Below are 19,705 nucleotides of genomic sequence, written 5' to 3' on the forward strand. Positions count from 1 at the left end.
CTAATTAACTTGGAAGCAGAGCCAAACCTATTGGAAAATGAAGTGGATTGGGTGCTGAAACAGCTGTCAAACAACAAAGTATCTGGCATTGATGGAATCCCTGCAGAGCCACATTGACAGCACTATGCCAGAAGATCTGGAGGACTTGCACATGGCCAAAGGACTGGAAAAGATCAGTTTTTGTCCCACTGCTGAAGAAAGGCGATGCCAGGAACTGTACCAACTATAGGACAATCGCTCTGATCCCCCATGCCACAACGTGCTTCTAAAGATCATCCAGAGGTGCTTGGACAACATCCTTGATTGAGAACTTCCTGTTGCCCAAGCTGGATTCCGTAAGGGCAGAAGGACCTGTGATCACATCACAAACTTGAGGTGGATCATAGAAAAGGTGGAGGAATACCAGAAGAAGCTCTGCCTGTACTTCATTGATTATACCAAGGCTTTTGACTGTGTTGAAAATGACAAGCTTTGGGAAGCACTGAGTGAGGTAGGAGTGCCAGCGCTCCTGATCAGGTTAATCATATTGCTCTACTAAGATCAAGAAGCTACAGTGCAAACCATGTATGGAGATACAGAATGGTTCAGGATCAAAAAGGGTACAAGACAAGGATGCATCCTCTCTTCTTTCCTTTTTAACCTCTATGCAGAAGTAATCATGAGGAAGCTGGACTTAGATGATTTGAGTGTTGGGGTGAAAATAGGCAGAGGAACCATCAGCAGTCTGAAATATGCAGATGATACTACCCTGCTGGCAGAGAGTGAGAAGGACCTCAAGATGTTGATCCTCAAATTTGAAAGAAGAAAGCGAGAAGATGGGACTTTACCTGAACATCAAGAAGACCAAAATCATGACTACTGCCAACAAGAAAGTTCACGTAAAGATCAACAATGAAGAAATAGAAGTGGTTGACAGCTTCATTTTCCTTGGGTCCCTCATTGATCACAGTGGCAGTTTGACAGCAGAAATCATGTGTCAATTAGCACTGGGGCGTGCATCCATGGTGAGCATGGACCAAGTATGGAAGTGCAAGGATGCCTCAGTCACCATCAAACAAAGACTGATCACTGTCATTGTGTTCCCAATTGCGACATATAACTGTGAAACATGGACACTCACGAAAGCAGATAGAAGAAAAATTGATGTCTTTGAGCTGTGGTGGTGGAGAAGAGTTACATGAATCCCATGGACAGATAAGATCACCAACAAAGATGTTCTTGATCATATCAACCCAGAGTTGTCCCTGAAAGGCAAGATTACCAGACAGAAACTGACCTATTTTGGACATGTGATGAGGGTAAATTCACTAGAAAAGGAGGTGCTACTCAGAATGGTAAGTGGTAAAAGGAAGCAGGGTTGGAAACCAAAGGCCTGTTAGTTGGATACCATCAAGAATGACACGGGAATGAACATTAAGCATTTGAAAGAAGCCGTGGAAAATGGGGAAGCATGGTGAGGACTGACCTACAGAGTATCCAAGGGTTGGACATGACTGAATGGATAGTAGTATATGATACCCCACTCCTGGTACCTGAAAAGCTTACAATTAAAACAAATAACATATAGATGTCATTATTTAAATAAAATACAATAAAGCATACAAAACTCAATCCTTTATATCTGAAAATGCAAGACTTTAGTATCCATAGCTACATAAATCTGGACATCCACAATGGCAGGAAGGAGAATGAAAGAGAGGGAAAGAGGAAGAAGACTGTGGATTGAGTAGGATCTATGCAGCACAGTAGGTTGGTACAAATGGGAGACTAGGTTGAATCTAATCTTATTTAATCTGATTTTACACTTATAATGGCCTTTACAAGTTTTCCTTATTTGCCAACATTTTCTACCTTTCTATGCTTATCACTTTAGAGTTTAAACATTTGCAATGCTAAATGGTTTTAAAAAAATATATATAGATGTTATAAGTATTGTTTTTCTGTTACCATTGTAGCATGCCTGACCCGGATTTCAGTGTTAGAGATGTAAAGCTGTTAGTTGGTAAGTTATTTTGATTTTATTAATTTTAACTGTAGATCTTGGTGTTTATAAGAATGTAATAGTTTGGTTCTAAATGAGTTTTCATATTGAGATACATCTGAAAAAAATGCATATAAATAGAAAGCAAGTATAGCAATTTGTGTTTGTATGATTATTCAGCAGTAGTCTGGATAGTCATGAAAACAAGAAATGATGTCACAAATAAGCCAGAACTCATAGAGAGGTTGTTCAAATAGGAACTGAGAGGTCCATGTCTGGACATCTCAACGTCTGCTAGTATTTTAAAACAGGATCTTCTGATATAGAACTTCTAAAATATATAGAGAAAGGGATGTTGTATGCTGGTTACTTGCAGCATGAACATCCATCTTTCAACTGAAGGGCATTGCTCAAAAACTTAATGTCATACAAATCAAATTTTTTGACAAAAGCAGTTTTTTTCCAGTGAAAGTCACCTTTCACAGTTTTTGTTTATTGTTGTTTGCTTTAATGACACCAAAAAAAGGAATTGACCCCAAAATATCCACAAAGAAGAAAATCCAGAGAAAACCAAAAAAATCTGTGGAGTGACGATGTTCCTAAATGGACTTTATTTGAAAAGTGTCAAAGTTCCAAAGGTACACTGAAATCATCCACATAAAATAATTCCATCCACATAAAAATAAATCATCCACATAAAAGCCTTAAAGGACCTAGTCCCCTAGGGATACAGGACCCAACACGGTCTGCGTTTCGACAAAAAGTCTTCTTCAGGGGTCCCTGGGGGGGTCCTATAAAGGTGAGTACGTGGGAAACAATTGTGTGGTGAGCCGGAAGTGAGACACTGCTTGCATTTGCAATGGAAAGTGCTTTAATGACACGTAACAAAAACAATGGGAAGACTACTGTCTCTAAAGCTTCTTAACATATTGTTGTCTAAATATGAATGTCCCTTTAATAATGCCATAGTCATTCTAATAAAAGATTTATTGTATTCTCTAGAAATTGTGACCCATATTCGATAAAAGACGCCTTAGGTTAAGTGTCTAACTTAAGTGGAAAACCAAATAGTGTTAAAAAAAAAATGTAGATGCCTAAAAAAAAAGGCACTGGTATCATGGCTACGGAGGCGCTTAAAGCCACTGTAGTTGTAGCTAATACCAGAAGTGGCGTTAGAAGTCATGATACACCTCTGTAGCCAAGAATGGCAGGCGTCGGAAGTGAAGACTTTGAAAAACACTGATCTACATTTCTGGCGCCTACCTTTTACGAAGTCGCTATTGTGTGACTGACATGCGATTGCCTGGTTTTTTTTAGGTGGCCGCCTCCAACAGCACCACTTATAGAATCTGGGCCTGTGTTACATCACATCACACTGTATAAAATTTTATAGATTTCATGTCCATATCATGTTTATTGCACACCACACAAGTAGAAGAAGAAAGAAACAGAGGAAAAAACACCACCACAAACACAAATATGCAAAAACCAGAGTGGAATTGTCCAAATAAGAATGATGTGCACTAAAAAAGTATCCTCCAATTCGTCTGCTAATATGACACATTGAACGACTCAGTGACTCGACATGTACATGTTTCGGCCATCAGGCCTGCCTCAGGAGTCTTAAAAATCACAAATGATGATATACGAAGTATGCTGGCACTCAAATGGATTTGACCAAAAACCAATCAGAGGAGTCGAGTCATTGAGTGTTTAATGTGTCATTTTGATGTTTGAACAATAAAGATCTTCATATTACCAGACAAATTGGAGGACATTTTTTTAGTGCACATCATTCTTATTTGGACAATTCCACTCTGGTTTTTGCACACCACACAAGTAGTACTTGACACAATTAATCTGTACAAGAACCTGTTAAAGTCCACTCACCTTAAACAGTCAGCTGCAGCTCCTGGTGTCCCATTTTCATGGGCCCAAACTTGTATTATTTCACAAAACTATCAATAGAGATGAATTAAATGGACCTAAATTAGCCTGTTAAGATTAATTAGATCATTAATCAGCAGATACAAAAATATGCAAGTGAAGTAATTAATGTATTAGGAAATTAGGGGGAATTCAATAATCGATGCCAGTATCTGCAGCCACCTAAGAAACGACAGTGCCAATTATAGAATTTCACTTTTTTTTTTACAATAGTTCCTTAAATGTAGGCCAGCATTTTAGAAGCCTACATTTAAGGCGCTAGTGTCATGCTTACAGAAGCGCCTAGGGGTGCCTAAGGATACTTAAGGCCATGCCCAGGTGCAAGCCATGCCCATGCAAGCCTTAGGGGTCCTTACATTCCCATACATACTTCTGTAGATGCGATACTGGTGCCGTAAATGAAGGTACAGTAAAACCTTGGTTTGCAAGCATAATTCGTTCTAGAAGCATGCATGTAATCCAAAGCACTCGTATATCAAATAAATTTCCCCATAGGAAATAATGGAAACTCGGATGATTCGTTCCACAACCCAAAAACTTTAATACAAAATACTATATGTACTTGTATTGCAAGACCTCGCTCATTTAGAAGTCACTTCACTCTTGCAGCGTCAGAGAGAGAAGAACCATCGGCTCAGTTGTGATGATGTGACGCGTGTATACTGCATGTACTCATATTGCAAGACTTTGCTTGTTTAGAACAGTCACTACACTCTTGCAGCATTAGAGAGAGAAGAACCATCGGCTCAGTTGTGATGTGTGTATACTGTATGTACTTGTACTGCAAGACATTGCTTGTATATCAAGTTAAAATTTAATAAAATGTTTTGCTTGTCTTGCAAAACACTTGCAAACCAAGTTATTTGCAATCCAAGGTTTTACTGTACTTGCTTCCGGATTGGTTGGTTAGCCAGCGGTAAGGGTGCCCTACCGCTGGCTAAGCTTTGGCGCATCTTTGAGAATTTCCCCCTTTAGCTTTTATTTTACTGTAGTACTTCTTGTGGACAACAGGATTTTGCACAAAGCCAAAGACACAGGGCTCCTTTTATGAAGGTGCGCTAGGGCCTTAATGTGCGGAATAGCGCACGCTAGCTGCTGTCGCCTCCTTTTGAGCAGGCATAAATTTTCAGCTAGTGCGTGTGCTAATCCGGTGCGTGCGCTAAAACCGCTAGCTCGTCAAAGGAGCCCACAGTAAATTTTCCAATGGTAAAAATAAATAAATAGATAATGAACAGCTCTATGAAAGAATATGTCAGTAAGAAAATCTCTTTGTCCCTAAAGTGGACATAGCAGGTTTTTGCACAACACCCTTCACACAGATTTTTTAGACTATATAAAACCTCAACAAGTCTTGCAAAATATTTCCACCAGTTTGAGGAAGCAGAATTGCCATTTGCTTAATTAGTTTTGAGATGTAATCCTTGTTTAGTCATTTTTTTGGTTGTGTTACAAATCTATGCTGTGTACCATCTGTTACCAGAATTTTTCCATCTTTCAGGTTCTTTCTCTCTTTTACGTTTGATTTATTTATTTTTTTTCATCATTTTATTTCTCCAAGGAAGCCCAGCAATGATTATGCTGGATCATAGAGGCCCTATCTGAGCAGGTGTTCAAGCTTTGTCTTCCATTCTTCCATATCCTATCTTCCAGCGTGACTTCTCTGTCTTTTCCTTGGCAGTGTCCTGATTCTTTTCTTCCAAACATTTATTTATTTGGATTTATTTACTGCCTTTTTTAAGAAATTCAGTCAAGGTAGTGTACAGCAAGAATAAGTAAAAAATTAAGCAATAGACATTTACAGCAGTAAAAATATTCAAATTACAATCAAAGTATAGCATTATATGCTACATCACAGTGTCAACACAATACATGGTAAAACATTTTAATAGCATAGGGTATAAGCAAAGATGGAGCATATAGTTAGCAACCCTGTTAACCTTGAAATATCCAGGCGGACTTCCATGGTCTGTACACCAAAATTATCAGAGAGAGATTGAGATTTTAGTATGCCAAAGTTTAAAATTGTACAGAGTGTCAGTTCTGACCACCTTGTTGGGCAGACTCGATTGACCATGCAGGCCTCTTTATCTGCTGACATTTACTCTGTTATTATGTATTCAACACAAGGTTATCTTTTTGAAGAAGGAAAACAAAAATGTTATTTAATTCTTCGATTGGGAGCATATATGTCTCTCATATTTACTGTTAAATGCATCCTCCAAATTTAGAGCTTGCCTCTTGCAATGGATCCAAACAACTCTCGCGGAAGGCCAATTCCCACAAGACCTAGGGGAAATCATAATCACCCCAATACTGAAAGATCCCAAAGGACCAATAGACACCCCCTCCAACTACCGACCCATCGCCTCAATTCCATTATATGTTAAACTAATAGGTCTGGTTGCCAAATACCTCACCAACTACCTTGAAGACCACAACCTACTTCACCCAACTCAATCGGGGTTCAGATCGAACCACAGCACTGAGACACTGCTAGTTTCCCTTCTAGACATAGCCAGACAGCACCTTAGCAAAGGAAGAAGGATGCTGATAATTCAACTCGACCTCTCTGCCGCATTTGACCTGGTCGACCACACTATACTTCTTCAGATATTAGAAGCAATAGGGATCTCAGGCGAAGTATACAACTGGTTTCAAGGATTCCTTAAAACAAGAACATACAGAGTAAAAACAAAGGATCTTATATCGGAGCCTTGGACCAATCCCTGCGGAGTACCCCAAGGTTCCCCATTGTCACCCATGCTCTTCAATCTTTACATTTCCTCCCTCGGTACCCTGTTAGACAAACTCAAAGTAACTTCATTCAGCTATGCAGATGATATCACCATACTCCTCCCCTTTGACACACAAGACCCCACCAAATAGGCATCCTGGAAAAAACTCTAGAAGCGGTGGAAAAATGGATGACAGAACACAAACTGAAGCTCAACCCAGATAAAACTAAATTTCTACTGCTTGAAAAGGACAAAACCCCTTCTATAACTGAGCTAGAAATAAACCACCAAATATCCCCTACAACCCACTCTCAAACTCCTTGGAGTAACAGTAGACAGAGGTTGCACTCTTCAGGTGCAAATTAACAAAATCACACAAAAAGCATTCTTCACCATGCGCAACCTTCGCAAAATCAGAAAATTCTTTGAAAAAGAACAATTCAGACTCGTAGTCCAATACCTAGTCCTAAGTCTATTGGATTATTTCAATATCCTCTACCTTTCCTGTCCCACCTACCTAATAAAACAATTACAGACAGTGCAGAACACTGCCCTCAGAATGATCTATTCCCTTGGAAAATTTGACCACATCACCAACGCCTTCCTAGACTCACACTGGCTTCCAATACAAGCCCGCATCCAATTCAAACTATACTGCATGTTATTCAAAACATTAAACGGAACGGCACCCACCCACCTAAACAACCGTCTAAACAGGAACCTCTCAACCAGACAGAGGAGAACCCAATCCCCTTTCTCCTTCCCCCCTTTTAAAGGAACTAAACGCAAAAAGATGTATGACAACTTACTAGCAACACATGCAGCTAAACTGGATCCCACTATCACCAACCTACTGACAGCTTCAACTGACCTCAAGGCTTTCCGCAAAGAAATCAAGACCCTACTATTCAAGAAATTCACCCAAACGTCCTAATCCCTCCCGTTTCCCCTCTCACCCCCTCTTAGAATCATCTCATCAAAATTGCTTTAGACCTTACGCCTTCAATTGTATTCCTTTACTGGAAAAGTCCAGATATCTTTTTTGTTGTACTAGGACCAACTTCTTTAATTGTATTTCTCTTCCTGGAAATGTCCAGCTATCTTTCTGATGTAATCCGCTTAGAACTGCAAGGTACAGGCGGAATATAAGCATGTAATGTAATGTAATGTAATGTAATATGTGTTGATTTTACATCTGAAAAATAATGCAAAAGTTTGCATCATTGTTTGGGGTTGAAAAACCTCATCTTAAGAACATAAGAATAGCCTTACTTGGTCAGCCCAATGGCCCATCAAGCCCAGTAGCCCGTTTTCACAGTGGCCAATCCAGGTCATTTGTACCTGGCCAAAACCTAAGGAGTAGCAATATTCCATGCTACCGATACAGGGCAAGCAGTGGCTTCCCCCATGTCTTTCTCAGTAACAGACTATGGACTTTTCCTCCAGGAACTTGTCCAAACCTTTCTTAAAACCAGCTACACTATCCGCTGTTACCACATCCTCCGGCATTGCATTCCAGAGCTTAACTATTCTGTGAGTGAAAAAAATTTCCTTCTATTGGTTTTAAGAGTATTTCCCTGTAACTTTATCGAGTGTCCCTTAGTCTTTGTATTTGGCATAGTGAAAAATCGATCCACTTGTACCCATTCTGCTCCACTCAGGATTTCCAAGCTGAAGAGCCCTAACCATTTTGGTTTTTCCTCATACAAGAAGAGTTACATAAGAACATAAGCAATGCCTCCACTGGGTCAGACCTGAGGTCCATCATGCCCAGCAGTCCGCTCATGCGGTTGCCCAACAGGTCCAGGACCTGTGCAGTAATCCTCTATCTATAAACCTCTATCCCCTTTTCCAACAGGAAATTGTCCAATCCTTTCTTGAACCCCAGTACCGTACTCTGCCCTATTACGCCCTCTGGAAGCGCATTCCAAGTGTCCACCACATGTTGGGTGAAGAAAAACTTCCTAGCATTCGTTTTGAATCTGTCCCCTTTCAACTTTTCTAAATGCCCCTTGTTCTTTTATTTTCCGAAAGTTTGAAGAATCTGTCCCTCTCCACTCTCTCTATGCCCTTCATGATCTTGTAAGTTCCATCCCCTTTATCATCTTGGTTGCTCTCCTTTGAACCTTTTCTAGTGCTATGGTATATCTGGGTCTCCAATCAGGAGTACCTAAAAGGGCCGCCGCATGTGCGGATCACCGGATTGGATGGACCTCGGTCTGATCCGGTGAGGGCTTTTCTTATGTTCTTGAGATAAGGAGACCAGAATTGAATGCAATACTCCAGATGAGGTTGAACCATGGAGTGATACAGGGGCATTATAACATTTTTAGTCTTGTTAACCATCCCTTTTTAAATAATTCCTAGCATCCTGTTTGCTTTTTTGGTGGAAGGTTTCATCGTATTGTCTACGATGATACCCAGATCTTTTCTCAGGCGCTAATCCCCAAGGTAGACCCTAGCTTCCGGTAACTGTGATTCAGGTTATTCTTCCCAATGTGCATCACTTTGCATTTGTCCACATTAAATTTCATCTGCCATTTGGACGCCCAGTCTTCTAATTTCTTAAGGTCCGCCTGCAATTTTTCACAATTCGCATGCGTTTCAACAACTTTGAACAGTTTAGTGTCATCTGCAAATTTAATCACCTACTCATCGTTCCAATTTCCAGATCATTTATAAATAAGTTAAATACAGACCCCTGTGGCACTCTACTGTTTACTCTCCTCCATTGAGAAAAATGGCCGTTTAACCCTACCCTCTGTTTTCTATCCGATAACCAATTCCTAATCCATAACTGAACTTTGCCACCTATCCCATGACACTTTAATTTTCTCAGGAGCCTCTTTTCTCAGGAGCCACCTTTATAATTGCTGATTGCCATGAACTAAATATTGCTTGGATAAGTTATTAAGAGTCAGCCCAGGGCCATCTCATGTCTTTTTTCCTTTGGAAAGTAGGCCAATGAGCTTACTAAGCTTAAAAACAGAGTTTGAATGAGTTGCTAAGTGACTGATGAGAGAGAAGTGGTGGTAGTTTCCCATTATTTTTGTGCGAATGATTGATTACATTCATTGGACATTTACCCTCTAATTCTATAAAGTTATGTGCCCAACTTTGAGCTAGATTCACAAAGCAAACCGATCGTGTACCGATCGGTTTGCAACCCCTTTACTATCAAATTTCCCTCTGACCTGATTCACTTACCTCTTCTGCGATCCGCTTTGAATCTGTGCATGCAAATGTGGTGAAATGCATGCAAAGTAGGCAGGGACACAAAATTCTCGATCCGACTGGGCTGGCTGATCAACTGAAGAAGCGACTGCTGGGGATCAGTCGAAAACATCTTTCCGATTGGAAGCTCTGCTCTCTGTTCTGCAATATCTCCTGCCTGCTCGCCCCGAATGCCGCCCTGCTCTGTCCTGCTTCTGTCTCCTGCTCGCCCTGCTCTGCCCTGATCTTAACACCGAATGCCGCCTTGCTCTGCCCGCTTCTGTCTCCTGCTGCTCGCCCTGCTCTGCCCTGATATTCCTCCCCGAATGCCACCCTGTTCTGCCCTGCTTCTTTTCTCCTGCCACATCGCCGCTGCTCTGATCGGGTTGGTATGAGAAATGAAGTGAAAGCCTACAGCCCATAGCAGGGCAACATGTTACACATCCCCTGTTCAGTCCTGATCTTCCAGCTCTGCTGCCTTCTCTGCAGCGTGAGCTTGTGGGTTTAAAGCGTGGCTGCACGCTGCTGTGCAGCACTGCAGGGAAGACGGCAGAGAGCAGGAGAGCTGGAAGGGGAGAATAGGAGAGACCCAGCGCGCGTGAAGTTTAAAAAAATCTCCAACAGTCGCGGCTGCACTGGTCTGGACGCATGCGCAGACCATCTATATATGTGTTGGGATCGCAGACCTGCGATCCATGCCGGCAGATGGGGGGGGGGGGGGGGAGGGCGTTCCTCTGATCATCCCCATCTGCATATTGGGGCTTGGAGAATTCATCGGACCTGCCTGGATCGGGCAGGTTAGTGAGTTTGGCCCTTTATGACTTGAGTGCAAAGGTATGTGCACAAGGTATAGAATAAGGAAGTTGTGTTCATTAATTAGCTAACGAGCTGATAATTGCCAATGATTATGGTTCTTGGCTATAATTGGTGCATATTGGCAGTAATTAAGTTAAGCATGGAACTGCCTCTAATTGGTATTCTATAAATTGTATGTGCAAATTCCAGAGTGCCCAACTACAAAGGGGACGTGAACCTGGGAGGAGCATGGGCGGGTCAGTAGTGTGAATGGCGGTTGCATGTGTAATTACAGAATACCTGCAGCTACGTGTCCCGCTGCTTGCAATTAGGATTGAGCATTTATAACAGCCATTATGTTATGTGCTTGAACCTTAAAAGTGGACTTAAGCAAATGCTGTTAAAGCATCTGTGCTCAGCATGCAGCAGCCTGACATCCAACTTTAGGCAGCCTTTTGAGAATTACTCTGTCCACATTCATTGAAGCATATTTCTTTTTATTGATAATTAGTAAAATTTTAATTATCAGTTATGGTATCTTTTTAAACTTGGTAATTCCACTGCTAGTGTGTTGAAAGTTAGTTTATTTTCACAGAATAAATGTATATCTTCTTAGTAATCATTGTAAATCCCAGAAATGGCAGGTTTATATTTTTGTAAATCTCTACCAAACGAAAAATATTTGTTTGCTGCAGCATAGAAATGCCTGTATTGTATTTTGTAGTTGTATAGACTCTCCATGTCCTTGACTAAAAACAACCCAAATTCTTTGCTGTTTAGTGACACCTTCCCTCTCCTCCCAACTCCTGCCTGATCTGTCTTCAAATGTGAAGAAAAACAAAAGTCCCTGGATTCTAAAAAAGTTGCGAGGCTAGCTGTACATATAAGCTAATTAGTCATGTGGGCGCTAACAACCAATTATTGACACTAATTAGAATTAATTGACACTAATATGGATTTGTCCGCATCTGCCGAGATATTATTCTGTAACGCTGTGTGCCTAAAGGGTCTTGTGTGCAATCCAAAAAGGGGTATGGCCATGGGAGAGGCATGGACGAGTCAGTGCTATGGAAAACGGGGGTTATGCATCCAACTTGTGCTCCAGGATTTACACCAGGTTTCAGCTGACGTAAGTCCTCGAACCGAAAGTTGGGCACGGAATCTGTGCTAAGCTCTATTTTTTTAATTTTATGATCTGATTTATTTTGCACTCTGCTTTGTACATCTTTTGATTATAAAAGTGAAATATGAAATGATGCAATAACATTGAATACTTGGGTTAGATTATTGGATGTATGTGTTTGGTTATAGTGCTTTGACTCACACAGAGTTATCCATTGAAAAGACAAAGGATTTGTGCCATTTAAAACTGGAAAAGATCTGTGTATATGCTTTGCAAAACAATGATTAACTGTAGCACTGTATTTTAATGGTGCAACTATTATGCAAAATTTACAAGGGTGCAAAAATTCTGCACTAGATCAAAAGTTATCATAGGTAGGCACAACAAATTCCTAAGTCAGATCAAGCATGAGAAAACATGCTTTAGATTGAGTATTATTTGCACATATTTAGGCATTCTTGTGGCTCAAGAATTGAGCTGATTAAAACTCCAGTGTTTTTTTTTTTATTTAATTTTTAATCCTTGGGAAAAAAAAAGAAACCATCATACATAGAGCTTTCTTTGTGTGTTTAAAGCTGCCAGGCTATTTCACATAACTCTGTAAAATGGAAAACCACTACTGCGGCTTTTGTTATTGGCTGGATTAATCATTTCGGATAATGTCCTATGCCTGGATAGAAACTGCTAGTGCAGTTCAGCCAACTCTGGAACATACAAAATTTCTGGCAGAAAGTTATTTGTTGACACTGGCAAATTAATAAAACAGTGCAGAAGCCCTGTGTATGTCCCCTTTTAGGCCACACCTTACTTTGGGATAATACTCTGTTTTGTCAGCTCCTTTACAGCATGTATGACCTCCATTAATCCTTTTCAGGTATAAAGAGCCACAGTGGCATAGCGAGGGTAGAAGCCTGAGGTGGTGTAAGCCCTGCTTGACTTCCTCTCTGCCCCCCTTGCTTCTTCCACGCACTCCACACCACATTCATGCCTTCCCTTCCCACCCCATACCTCTTTAAATCTTCACCATCCAAAAGCAGCGTTGCCTTTCCCTCTGATGTCACTTCCTGGCCCTGTGACCCAGAAGTGACTTCAAAGGGAGCCAGGCCAGAGCAGTTGTGCTGGCAAAGATTTAAAGAGGTATGGGGGACAGGGAAGGGAGGGCATGAGCGTGGAGTGAGGGGGGGGGCGAAGAGGTGTCAGTGCCCCCACTAAAACAGCACCTGGGGTGGTCTAGCCCCCCGCCCTCCCCCCCTTACTAAGCCACTGAAGAGCCAATCTCCTGATATCATTTATCTGTTGTTGAGGGGTGTTCCTTGCCCTATTCACACCTTTTTCCTGTGTATTTGTTTCTTAAATAATCTTTTATGCACTTCATCACCAACCTGGAAAAATGTGACATTCCACAGCCATACCAGACCAGTTACAGAACCTTAAAGAGGCCTCTCTGCCCAAGCCTAGAACCTGCAATGTTTTGCTAATATAGCTCTGGCTTGTTTTGTTTCCTACAATATTACTTAGTTGGATTTAGTGCATGCCTTTTCATAACAAACCTAGAATCTGATCCATAGTCAATTGTGCTATCCATTGTACCATTGGCTCAGTTACAGTCAGGTACAGTTAAAAGGAAATGGTATATGGATTTAGCACAACTCTTTTTCAATAGTAGTAGCTTAAGGTGAGTTATATGCAGGTAGAGTAGGTATTTTCCTGTACCTGGAGGGTTTATAATCTAAGGGCCTGATATTCATGAAAAGCTGGCCTTATAAATTTATTCTTTCAAGTTATACTCCTAAATTTGTGCCTAGTATAGATAGTGATGCTTCTTGAGAGGATCTTAGAGGCCTCAAAGGCATGTAGAGGGCTAATTCCAATTCCCAGAGATGAGAATAAAGAAATACTGCTACTTTTGCATATCAAGTGGCAAAATCATGGAAAAATTTGCCAAATTATGTTATGTCTGAGCCTAATTATAACATTTTAAAGACATATCTATTTAGAAAATATGTGTTAATAGCTAGATAAATGTGGTTTTTAATTTTGTTATTCTGGATATTGTCTCTACTTGTATTATTTGTAAACTGCAATGAACTTGCTAAAAGTATATGTGATATATAAACAATGACTGTATTGTATTGTAGAAAACTAGCTTATTCTTTAGGTACTCTGCCCCATTTTGTCTGAAGAGCTTGTTGAGCCCATCATATTGAAATGCATGCAAAGCATTTTATTACTCTGCAAGTTGAATACTGCAGCTTTGGTAAACTTGGAAAGTGTTTTTCCTAGAAAGTTAACCACCACCTGAACTGTTAAGTCCCCTTCCCCTCCTCCTGGGAGCATCAGTCTGTCAGTATTCTCATGGAAGGGCTTAAAGGAGTTGACAAACCCTAGTTTACCATTGTGTAGTAAATAGACCTCAAGTTTATATCTGAGCAGTGGAGAATGAAATGGGTTGCTCAAAGTCTCACAAGGAGCAACTAAAACCTTGTTTATATCCACTACCAAGTTAAAAAGGATCTAACTAACATTGTTGAGGATATGATGAAACCCTCAGCTCAGTGCAGTGGTGGCGGCAGCTAAGAAAGCAGATAGAATGTAAGGAATTATCAGGAAAGGAATGGAAAACAAAGATGAAAATGTTATAATGCCCTTGCTCAGTGGTACGGCTGCACCTCGAATACTGAGTGCAATTCTGGTCACCATATCTCAAAAAAGATATAGTGGAATTAGAAAAATTACAGAGATGGGTGATGGAAATGATAAAAGGGATGGGATGACTTCCCTATAAGGAAAGGCTAAAGCAGCTAGGGCTCTGCAGCTTGGAGAAAAAATGGCTTAGGGCCCGGGCACTGTTCCCTCTAAGCTGAGCAGGAGTCCTCCACCCACAGTCTCACCAATAGAGGGTGCTGTTTTACTGTCACATTTTTCAATTGTGAGGGACAGGCAAGTTCTGCAGGACTCCAGGGAACATACCTGTCCTTAGCGACTGAAAATATTCCACCCCCTAGTGGTAGCAATGCAGCTGGAGGACACCTGCTCAGCTTAGAGGGACGGCGGGGCCGGCCGGGGAAGTTGAGGGGTGATATGACAGAGGTCTATAGAACACTGAGTGGAGTGGAATGGGTAGATATGAATTGCTTGTTTACTGTTTCCAGTAATACTAGGACGAGGGGGCATACAATGAAGCTACTAAGTAGTAGATTTAAAACAAACCAGAGAAAATATTTCTTTACTCAGCGTGTAATTAAACTCTGGATATCGTTGACGGAGAAAGTGGTGAAATCAGTTAGCATTGCAGGGTTTAAAAAGGTTTGGATAATTTTCTAAAAGAGAAGTCCATAGGCCATTATTGCGATGGCTTGGGGAATCTAATGCTTATTCCTAGGATAAGCAGCATAAAATCTATTTTACTTCTTGGGATCTTGCCAGGTACCTGTGAACTGGGTTGGCCACCATTAGAAACAGGATACTGGGCTTGATAGACCTTCGGACTGTCCCAGTATGGCAATTCTTATGTTCTTATGATTTTACTGTGATAATGACCTACATCTGTCTGTTAGAGGAAAAAGACATCTTAAAGGAGACATTCAGACTATAGTTGGCAAGCATTTAAACCAGAGGAAGGGAGTAGTAAACAAAAGTCAGTGGATTCAAGCTGTTACCCCCCAACAAACAAATGATAATTTTGGGGAAAATCACAAAAGAAACAACAACAACAAAAATCACATAAAGCTCATTAGTTTGATACAGAGTATAGATGGGCCAAGGAGGAGTAATGTATAAAGCCCATAAGCACAAATCGCGTGGTTGAGACTGAGACAATGAAATTTCTGATCTGCAAGGCCTCAGAGTATGACTTGGTTACTATTGCCGCTATGGAGTCATGATTCAACGAGTCATATTATGTTACAATAATACTAGTGTTACCTTGTATTGGTATGCCATATATTTAGGACGTTGTAGTTACACCAGCCGTAGACCTCACATCATTGTGGGCATCCAAATATGGCACGGGTGTGGGTAACTGATCATAATCCGCACATTGCACATGCAAGTCACAGCTGCACCATGCGAATGCCTTCTTGTTTTATACTGCTTAGGTGTACACTTACCCCCTGAATTCTACATACGGCACCCAAATTCCAAAATATACATGCAAAATAATTTTTTAATGAGCTCTTAACCATCAATAATTGGGGATCACCAACCAATTATTGATGTTAATTGGCCCTCATTAGAATTTGTGCATGTATCTGGTTGCATGTTATTCTAGAAGGCAGGATGCCTAACTCATAGCATGTATCTCAAAAGGGGGTATGGCCATAAGAGGAGCATAGATGTGTCGGAAGTGTTCTGAAAAAGTTACGGGCATAGTTATAGAATAGTGCCTCAGCATGTTTAACTTGGGCACCAGCATTTATAGCAGGTTTCAGCAGGCATAAGTCTGGCGCCCAAAATTAGGTGCAGGAATCGTCACTACACGCAGTTCTATAATGGGCCATGTGTCCTTTATAGAATAGCTCTTAGCACCAATTTTTTTCAATACCCATTTTTGAGTGCCATTTATAGAATTTCCCCCTTGCTGTGTAGTGCTCAGTCAATTTGCTGCCACTTATGCATATAAGAGCCAGTTTTTGGTTATAGATGTTATGTTAGATGCTATTGCCTTGTGTTCAATTCCTAGCAACTTGATGAACATCATCAAGTTTTCATGGCAGAATACAGAAGTAGATTGCCGGGCCTTCTGTGGAATATAAATTCGATGTTGTTGCCATTGTCACATCAAACGAGATCCTTCGCCTCCAACACTGCCCATCTGCTGCTGCTCAGATGGTTAAAGTGTTAAAATATCAGAAGCTTGGGGAAAGGGGGAGGCATTGGGGATTGTTTTACAAAGTAGTGGTGGCATTTTGTGAGGAATAAATGCCACAAAGCAACAGGTGAGCTGAAGAAACCTCGTTTGGCCAAGTGCCTCTAATGCTTCGCTCTCTAAGAAAAAGATTCCAGCAACCGTAACACTGTAGCAGTGATTTCAGTCTTTCAACTTCTGTTGTAAAACATGGTCAATGGTATGAAAGGCAGCCAATAAGTCTAAAGGGATAAACAGGGAATCTTGTTTACTATCCCCTTATTTCCACACTAAGTACTAAGTTGGGGAGGAGAGAAATTATTTATGGTATTGTAAATTAATGGTTGGTTCAACAGTATTTTTGTGTGTGGAGTCTTATAATGGGAGTGGAATATATTAGTTCTTTGAGGACAAGCAGGCATAATAATCTGATATGTGGGTGACATCATCCATGGAACCCAGTAAAGACACTACTAAGTGCACTGTCACTTTAAATCTATAGGCAGTGTCCATACTGTGTGTGTGCTGGTGCCTTCCCACCCAATGTCGGCTTGAGGGACCATCAGTTCCTTGTTTTCCACAGACCTGAGAAACTGTGTTTTCTCTTCAGTATGTCAAACTTTTGCCTTCTATGTTTGTGCATTCTGAAGACCACCCTGTTAATAGGCCTTCAATAACTGACCTTACGATAACCCAATATGCTGGTACAAGTAATATATATTTTATTAACAATCAATAACAGGTTACAAGAGCAAATCCCTTTAGCATATAGAGCTGACAGATAATATACTTCAAGAGCTTGAGTATACCTGGGTGTCTGTCCTCTCGAAGTTATCAAAAGACTGTCCTTTTATATATTTCTGACAGTCTGAGACCATGTTGGTACATATTACGTGTGTAATTATTATTGGACATACACAGTTTGTCATAATCATTTTTCTTGTCATTTCATTGATTGGACAATATTTTTACTTTCCTAAGTCATACTGCGCATGATATCCTGTTACCAAAAGGTCCTAATCTAATTCCCGACATATGTCTTTTTAATATCAAGGTTCTCCAATTTTTCCGAGCAAGGACCGCCCATTCCTTATTTGTACAGTAATCAATTATATATATTCTTAATTAAGATATGTAGTAATTCCCTCCTGTGCTGGTAATTTTATTCTCACAAATAGACTTCTCTATTATGATACTTCAGCAGATGTTTGCTGGCTTCTGTATGAAGGATGGGTTCTGCTTGGCTTGCTAATTTTAGCAGAGATAGGAGTTTGTGAGAACTGTAATTTTTTCAAAGTATTTTTCAGGCCTGTAAAATGTATTGCCATTTTCCTATTATTCTGGGGTTTTCAGGGGGCTATAGCTTCACCTCCAGTTTTATGGAGGTCTTCACCTGTACGCATCTGTACAGGCCTTTCTCCTCCCCCTCCTTCCTCAACTCCTGTACTTATTTTTCCCTCTTTCCTCATACTGTATTTTCTTGTTTTTATCGTGTTCTAGTATTTTACCTGAATTTGGTTCATTTTTGTCAAATTTTCATTTTTTGATGTTTGTGGCCACTCCAAGCTCTTTTTTTCTTCTGGGAGCGTTGACTGTTTTCAGTATCCTAGTTACTAGACCTCCCAGGCCATTGTGCCCTTTGACTTGGCATTGGCTGTTTTCCCCACCATGTCAGAGGGTATAGTGACTTTTAAAGAAATATTCTTGATATAATTGGATTATTTCAGGCTCTGACCCACATAATTGGTGTGCGTGGGTTCTGAACATCAGGACATTAGTTGTGTTCTCTGTTTCTGCTTGCAAAAGAGATCAATGAAAGCCTGAAAATTTTGGTTTGAAAAACATTTTGGTATCCCGTCGGCATCAATATCAAGCATGGTGGGGAACTTAGAATCCGATACCCAGTCTTCTATGACTCAGGTATTGACGTTGGCACCAAGTGAATCTACAAGGTACTACTACTACTATTTTATTATTTTTATAGCGCTGCCAGATGCATGCAGCACTGTATATTACACTCTTAAGACGGTCTCTGCTCGAAAGAGCTTACAATCTAAGAGAGACACACAGGACAGAAGTGAATCTATGTATATTGTTCAGGTAGATGTTTAGAAGGGAACTGATGAGGATATGGTAGGGGCCTATAGAGGGAATGACAGAGATATTGGTGGTTTACAGGTTGGTAGGGTTAGGACTTAAACACAGCTTCAAAAAAGAGGGTCTTCAGCCTGGATTTGAATACCGCCCGCCAGAGAGGGAACCTGATGCACTGAGTCAGGCAGGTTTGTTCCAGGCATATAGCGCAGCAAGATGGAAGAGAATCAACATCTCATCCTGAGCATAGGGCGTCGGGCTCCTTACAGAGACAGAACTCTACTTCCTCATCATCTGTGCCTTTCACATTGAGAGTTGTTGCACATAAAAAAGCTAAGAAGCACAACCATTCTTCTCTTTTTAGGCATGCCACCGCATCCTCCCAAGTGTTGACTTCTTTGACACATAGTAAACATTGATGCACTGAAGAGTTCTCCTTCTATCCAGCTAATGTATTTTCATGTGCAATTCCCTGAAAATATTACAGTACCGTCTCCTCCAATAGATAGTCCTTACCCGTACGGACAGTCTAGTTGTCAGATTCTATCTGAACAAACAAGGGGCACAGGATTCCACCCCCTTTGCTTGGAAGCAATAGAGATTGGGAATTGGGCAACTTCTCATGGCATACTTCTCAGAGCAGTTTATTTAATGGGGAAGCAAAACGTCTTGGCAGACAAATTGAGCAGATTCCTTCAGCCACTTGAACGGTCTCTCAGCACATCCATCTTACTTCAGATTTACTCCAAATGGGGGATACTGGACAATAGATGTCATGACTAGAGCATGCCTGACCCATGTCCTATCACTATATTTTTAAGTAATTGTGGGATCTCTGCTGTGATACAGAAAGGATAGTGCTCCAGCACTACCAGCATTGCATCTGGGTGAAGGCTCTTCACACATTGGAAAGTTTCTTTTTCTTTACCTGTTTATCAGCTGACTTCTAGTAGAATCTTTCTCTGAAATGA

The 19,705-nt window shown here is 40.7% G+C and overlaps 1 protein-coding gene across 7 annotated transcripts in view; it reads left to right on the forward strand.

Moving 5' to 3' along the window:
* Positions 1–19,705, forward strand: part of KDM2B (lysine demethylase 2B) — a 336,356-nt gene that overhangs the window by 42,977 nt on the left and 273,674 nt on the right. For all 7 annotated transcript variants that reach the window (XM_033955541.1, XM_033955539.1, XM_033955538.1 and 4 more), the window contains one exon: positions 1,956–2,002. In XM_033955541.1, the coding sequence (XP_033811432.1) occupies positions 1,956–2,002 (47 nt within the window). The remainder of the gene's footprint in view (positions 1–1,955; positions 2,003–19,705) is intronic.

Source organism: Geotrypetes seraphini, chromosome 8, assembly GCF_902459505.1.
Source record: "Geotrypetes seraphini chromosome 8, aGeoSer1.1, whole genome shotgun sequence".
Taxonomy (NCBI): domain Eukaryota; kingdom Metazoa; phylum Chordata; class Amphibia; order Gymnophiona; family Dermophiidae; genus Geotrypetes; species Geotrypetes seraphini.